The 6,851-nt window shown below is 40.7% G+C and overlaps 1 protein-coding gene across 1 annotated transcript in view; it reads right to left on the reverse strand.

Moving 5' to 3' along the window:
- Window positions 1-2,890, reverse strand: part of ext1b (exostosin glycosyltransferase 1b) — a 71,345-nt gene extending 68,455 nt beyond the window's left edge. The window contains exon 1 of the mRNA XM_058754581.1: window positions 978-2,890. Within this exon, the coding sequence (XP_058610564.1) occupies window positions 978-1,918 (941 nt within the window). The 5' untranslated portion in view covers window positions 1,919-2,890. The remainder of the gene's footprint in view (window positions 1-977) is intronic.
- Window positions 2,891-6,851: the final 3,961 nt, after the last annotated feature.

Consider the following 6,851-nt stretch of genomic DNA (forward strand, 5'->3'; position numbering starts at 1 on the left):
ATGTCAATGGCTTTCTAAAGCAATAAAAGTGTTTTGTAATCTGGTGTAAACACACATACCCAGGGAGCCCTGCTGGTCTCCATGGCACATGAAGCACTGCTTCAAAAATATTCAAGATGACACAACTCACTGAAACAGCTCGCATAAAAATGGCACATTGCTGGGTAAATTGGACTCCGTGACGCATTACAAAACATCTTTGAAGTGGTTTACATTACAGTGTCCAACTCCTATTCTGTATTATTATATATCACAACAGCAAGAAAGTGTAATTATGAAACTCCACAAAACGATTAAACATCAAGTAGTACTTAGTATTTATGTAATTAGACTGTAAACAAAGTAAACTGTGACCCATTTGCAACCTAAATACAACTTTCCCAGACTAAACTTTACCATGGAAACTACGATTTCCTCAAATATCACAGCCACATATAACTCTAGGTTAAGCAAGGTTTCACATTTGTAATTCTGAAACAGGTTTTTACACCGCATTTAACCATGGTTACGAATCCCTGTTCCGCCAAATTATGGTGGGAAAGGAGTGAGGCACATTGAGCTGTTTAGCAACAGACAACCAATCCAGTGCCTCAGTGTTTACCTAATTAGATATTCATGCCCTTTGTAAAATCGCAGACACTTTCGCGCGCTAAAGGAACCCGTTAAAATGACGACGATGATTTTTGATAACTTAACAGGTAGGCAAAGTTATTAGAAACTGAGAGCAATAACATTAATTGGATGAATAGCCTACAGCAAGCGATAGCCTCCTCATCTAATCAATGTTACTGACATATTCAAAAAGTTAAAAAAGAGCCGAAATGCTGAAACAAGGAAAAATGGCTGTTAAAGCATGCACAGCAGGGACAGGACATTTTTGTCATTTTGACAGCTGTGGTTAAGTTCTAGTGTGGTATTTGTGAAAATTACCGTCAGAAAAGACTATCAGACGAGAAAACAGAAGTTTGAGAACTCACTTGTCATACTCGGCGTTGTCCTTGTCACATCGCGCGTCCTTGTGTTTCTGCCAGTCTTTGCCATGTTTGCAGGTGGTGAGGAGAACTACATCCTCCGCGTTATGAACATGATATAAGGCATTCCTCGTGTCCGAGCCGATGCCAGTCAAATAGCGTTTCCCCTTAAATACCAACATATACTTTCTAAAAGGTGGAATGGTGTTGTATTTCAAGTATCCCCTGTCCCCACCGGTCCTTGGGTGCTCCTTGGAGAACAAGGGGATGGATACGTCAAAGTTGGGTCTGAAGTTCTCCGTGCTGATGCTCGCTTTGGCCAGCATGGCCTGACCGATGTCAAAGCCCAAGTCTTCCGTGTAGTCGGGCCACGTGCCCGAATACAAATTAAATATGAGGTGATTTCTACCATTGTTCCACAGAGGCAAGCTCTGCACCTTAGTTTTGAGATTGTGCACGTACTGTGGCGACAGCTGGTCTCGGTCAAGAGTGTCCAAGCTCAGGACGAACAGACACGCTTGACCAGGGTCAGAAGTGTAAAACCTAGAGCCCTCGATGGTGGATAAAATGTTCTGGTAACTTTCCGAGATCTTCTCGCCCTTCTGCTGCGGGTACACGTACACCTTGAATCCGTTCCTCTGACACAAGGAGAAATCGAAGCATGATTGCATGCGGCACCTTTTGCCCTTGTAAACGCTCGAGTTAACGTCTCTCTTCTGCCTGGGCGATATGTGCACGTTATATTCCTCCGTGTCCGAATGGTCCCACGGGCTGAAGTGTTGTAAGGGATCCGAGAAGTGTGGCCACGGCTGCTCGGGACGACTATATCCATGCCGGCTCCTGGACCCCGTGGCCGCCGGACCCGGGACACCTCCTCCAAAGTAAAAGAGCAGAACTAGAAAGGCGCCAGTCAAGAGCGAGATCAGATATCGTTTTTTGGCCTGCATGTGTCCTGAAGGCCAGATCGCGATGTTTGCAAATAAATCTCAAGCGGTTGGAAGTTTGTCTCTCAACACCACCTCCTCCAGTACTGCTCCGCCATCTTCCAGCCTGCGAGGATTTACAACTCACGTCTTCCCTCTTCAGATTCCGATCACCGAACAGCAAGCGATTGATCCAGCGCATGTGGGCGATTTTACAACGGGTTCTTCGCTCTCCCTCGTCTGTCTTGTAGCAACATTTTACAGGGCAGCCGTAACAGTAACCGTACCTGTTAAGATCATCATAAACACACAATCAGGTATGCTTACTCACTGACTTAGTTTTCCCCCGGCGGAGTAATGAAAATGCAACGTTTGTTGACAGGACACGCGCTAGATAAATGCGTCGCACGGTCCGACTCGCGCTGGAGAGTTGCGGCGGCACTGACTCATGGAGTTTGTCTTTGGAGAGCAGCGGGTCCCACTGGAAAAGATGGAAAGTCGTTAATAATACAACGACCGAGGTTTATCTCCGATGCCGTGGCGTTTCCGAACCACACGTCCAGACTAAACTAAAGCCCACCGCTCGCAGAGTAACTCCATTCACCTCCGAAACAATAATACAGACGGAGCAGTTCACCGGAACGACGGTAACCTTACGAATCCCTGCATTTCTCTTATCCCTGCGCTCTCCGTGGACCTTCACTCACGCAAGAAGTAGATTTCCTCTTCATCGGGACACCGGCTCTGGAAAGCGGCGTTTCCCTTTTGGCGAAAACACGAGGACAGTGCGCGAGTTTCACAGGATGTTTCCGTAACAAATAAAATCAACTGAGTTCCTTGATCCGCGAGCCCAATCACCTATTGCTCAGTTGTTCCGATTGTTACTCTGTTACATTCCAATCCCGACACGACGCCAGTGTGCGTGACGTCCCATCATGGTGCATCGTGCGTTTTCATTGGGCAGAGGAACCGGATGGGGCGGGGCATCGACAGCACCCATTCATTCCCAGTGCCAAGCATCTCACTGAATGTGGATGGACTTCTAACCACTCTAACCACTGCACATTAAAAATCGACAAACTTTTTAATGTAGATGTTTTCTTTTAACTCAGCTTTCACTGAATAATTTTGCAATAGCCTATTATAACATTTTTAGGCCAGAGCAAGATTCATTCTTCTAAACATAGACAGACACTTATTTAAATTGCATTGAAACATAAATGTAAATTAGCCTACATTGAAGAGGGGTGGAATTATTTTTCCTTATATTTTTCTCTAGTTTCCCTCTTCCTATAATAATAATAATCATACTTTTTAATTTATTATTTGTTTTAATTGGTCATCGATTACTGTTATTATGGCGGTAATGATGTTATTGAAGTAAATAAAAATGAATAAATACAAACTGGCATGGCAATAGTGCAAAACTGAATATAGTACTTGAAACAGACAATAGAGCAAATAAATAAAGCAAAATAAAGTAAGTAAAATTAATGTGAACATTAAAAATGGGGCAGGTAGATAAATAAATAAAACAGAATACAGACAGAATAGTGGAAATTACATTTACATTTATTCATTTAGGCCTAGCAGACGCTTTTATCCAAAGTGACTTACAAATTAATTTACATATAATATATGCTATGTATAAATATAAAGTATTACCACAGAGAGTAATGGATCAACCGGTATGGTAATAAATGATCATAACTTTTTGTGCCTGTTGATATGATGGTGTTGTACTTCCCACTGTTCCCTGGCTTGATGAAATGTGTTTTTCAACACTTTGGATTTCTTGGAAAAATCGTTTGATATTGTATAAAGCCCTATTATAATGACTTAGTTATGATAATTAATTATTAAAAAATAACTATCGATCATCAGTCACCGACAGCTCGCCCCTTTTTGTAACTATCGCTATTGCTGAACAAATGATTTATTTGTTGTTTATTTAACCAATAATTGAAAGAAGAGAGCTGGATTACCCAAGGGATTTGCTTTTGTATCTAACAGAAGATAAGAAGCCCTGCTCTATAGCACTTCCTCTTCCCAAAGCCTCTCCGAGCTTGTGATAAAAAGCCCCAAATTTGGGCCGCTGTAAACAAATACCCGTGTCTGGACGGGGTAAGCCGTGAGTTCAGAGAGTTCTAAGCCCTGGGAAAGACAAAACACCCTTTGAGAGTCCTCTACCCTCCACTGTTCCAAGATCTGATAAAGCTGCTTGAGATGATGTAACACACTGCATTCCCTGAGTATTCTGGGTAGGGCTGGGCACAGTGATATGGAGACACTACACAGGTGAATGTTGTAAGACCACAAAAGGAACACCTAATAAAAGGGATATGGAACGCAAATCCAAATACATAACGAAGCCAACATCAACTGTACTGAAAGATTAATGCCTTTCTAAGAGGATAGCTATAAATCATGTGAGTGAAAAAAAATCAATAACACTGGGATTGTGCTGGGAAATGTTTCTTAGGCCACAGAACATTGAGAACATATAAAAATGAACACATAAAACGTTCTCTTTTTTTACAATTAAAAAATAGTTTTCTAAAGACATATTTATTTACACAATGTCTGAAATTTTGAATTTATATATAATTAAATACATTTCAATCACAGAATATGCTATTGTTTTGTCAAATGAAACAGAAAAGCAGCATGAGTCTGTATGTTTCAGTTTGATGTCTCATGGCTGTGCATTGTTGATGTCTTTCACATTGTTCAAGCTTGTACACTCTATTGTATTTTTTATCTCACCAAAACCAAACAAGCACAGCTGTTTAACTGCAATGCTATGGCTATGCTTCCAGGGGATGTTAATATGTTAAGATCCTGTTCTCTCCCCACAGCGAGAGCTAGAGTGCTGAGGAGCCGACAACATTTAAAGAATCAAGCAGCGCTGCGTGACTAACACAGACATAGCCATTGAGTAGGTGTGGATTCTGAAGTCCTGCTCCTCTTGTTTAACTCTCTCTGGTGCCCTCCAGGCAAATGAATCTTTAGGAGGAAAAAAAAAAAAGAAGCAAAAACAAAACTGGCACAAAGCGTCTTAAAGCATGAGTGTGAGTGTGGGATGGCTAGATACCTCCTCGTTGCTTTATTTATTTAAAATGACCTTTCCGTACTGGAACGGAGTTCGCTCTTGGCAATGTTAAGGTTTAAATGTTGGAAGATGTAGGAGGGGAGAGCAGCAGAAACCAAACCCAAGAGGAAAAGGAGAGAGAGTCAAATCGCAAGAAAAAAAGAACTCGAGTGACTCCAGGGAGAGCAAGGCTGTAAATGAAGCAGAACAGGTTAGATGTGTTGATAGGTTTTTGTCCTCATTAAAAAAAGCCAAGTTCTTGACTTCTGAACTCCTTCATTTGTATTCTGTGGCAATTTATTCCGTACAGATTTGGAATGGAGAATTGGGTTAGATTGCAGTGGTGAAATGAGAGTTTCTTTACTAAACTCCAGCAGAGGATCCTTCACATTTGGCTCTGTTTTCAACTCAGATGATTAAAAGAGTGGGAAAGAGAGAGAAAGCAAAAGTAGAGAAAGAATGATGCCCAGTAGAAGAGCGGTATACTTCAGCTTTCAAAATGAGTCATGAAAAATTACCATTAATTAAACAACATCATAAACAAAACTACTTTTTAAAAATATGTTTAATTATTATGCATGCAGGTTCGTGGCCTCATAATAATTGAAATGATTATTTAGGTGTGCACCACTAGTGATTATAAGTGTGCACCACTAGTGATCCTAACTAGAACTGTGAAATTAAAGATTGTTTTCACACTGGTTTTCTCAACCATCTGCCATTCGGAGAAACAGATAGTCCTGCACCAAAGTCACGTTATTGGCAATGCTGAGTCAATGTTGCCATGAAAAATTCAAATTCAGTCATTATTTATTCACTCTGTTGTTGTTCTCAGACCACAAAAGGACAAAAAACATGGTCCGTTCAGTCCATATTACAGCAGGGAACAGTGACCAGCTTCAAGCCTTAAAAATAATACAACAGTATAACTGAAATATCCCATACAATTTCCACTTTTGCTGAAGGAATAATACAAACCTAAAATTGATTTATTATTTAGAAAAATCCTGACTTTGGCAGCTGGTTTTCTGCGCACAACTGCACTTTCATGAGATTGTATTAGTGTAGCATTTTGAGAAATCCAAACTCTACACACAACATAAAACCCCAAAAAAGTACTTTCTTCTCTGAGGTAAATAACTCTGGACCAGACAGAAGGACAAGTAAGGATGAGTAAATAATGACTGAATTTTAATTTTGGGGTGAACTGCTCCTTAAAGATGCTCAAACAGAACAATATTTTCCTAGCACCAGAGCCACGATGTTTCTTTTCAGCTAAATCAACCTACTAATGGTTTATTTACAGTTGTCTCTGCATATTATGCAGGGTCTGGTGGAAATATTTTAACATCAACAAAAATTATGCACTTCACCTTTAAGTGAACTTCAAAAATACTAAAAGATGATTACAACTTGGTGAACAGTCACAGAACCAAAAATACACACTTTTCCTCATGCATTCCCATCAATTTGAACTTAAAATGCTGAAAATAAAGTGCATGTCTGTGATTTTGCTAGGGCAAAGAATTAAAGATTTGAATGATTTCAGCACACTGTGCCCTCACACACACACATTTACACTCTCTTTGATGACCTGCAGTGAGAATGTTAATGCATTACCTCCTCAGGCTGAGATCAGAGCAGGCTTTCCTCACCCCCTTTGAACTTCCTTTTGTTTTCTCTCCCAGTCATCAGGGTTCCCAGCCACAGAACAGGAAAAGTTATCTGGATGGATGCCCTGTCAGTGAGGGATCCTCAGATCTTCCTGTGCATGCATTCACACACACTTCCTGCACATTACCTAGTTCTGTCAGGATAAATATGTGAGAACAGTTTATATTTGGGAATTTTTAGATTCCTTACAGT

This window comes from Onychostoma macrolepis, chromosome 19, assembly GCF_012432095.1.
Source record: "Onychostoma macrolepis isolate SWU-2019 chromosome 19, ASM1243209v1, whole genome shotgun sequence".
Taxonomy (NCBI): domain Eukaryota; kingdom Metazoa; phylum Chordata; class Actinopteri; order Cypriniformes; family Cyprinidae; genus Onychostoma; species Onychostoma macrolepis.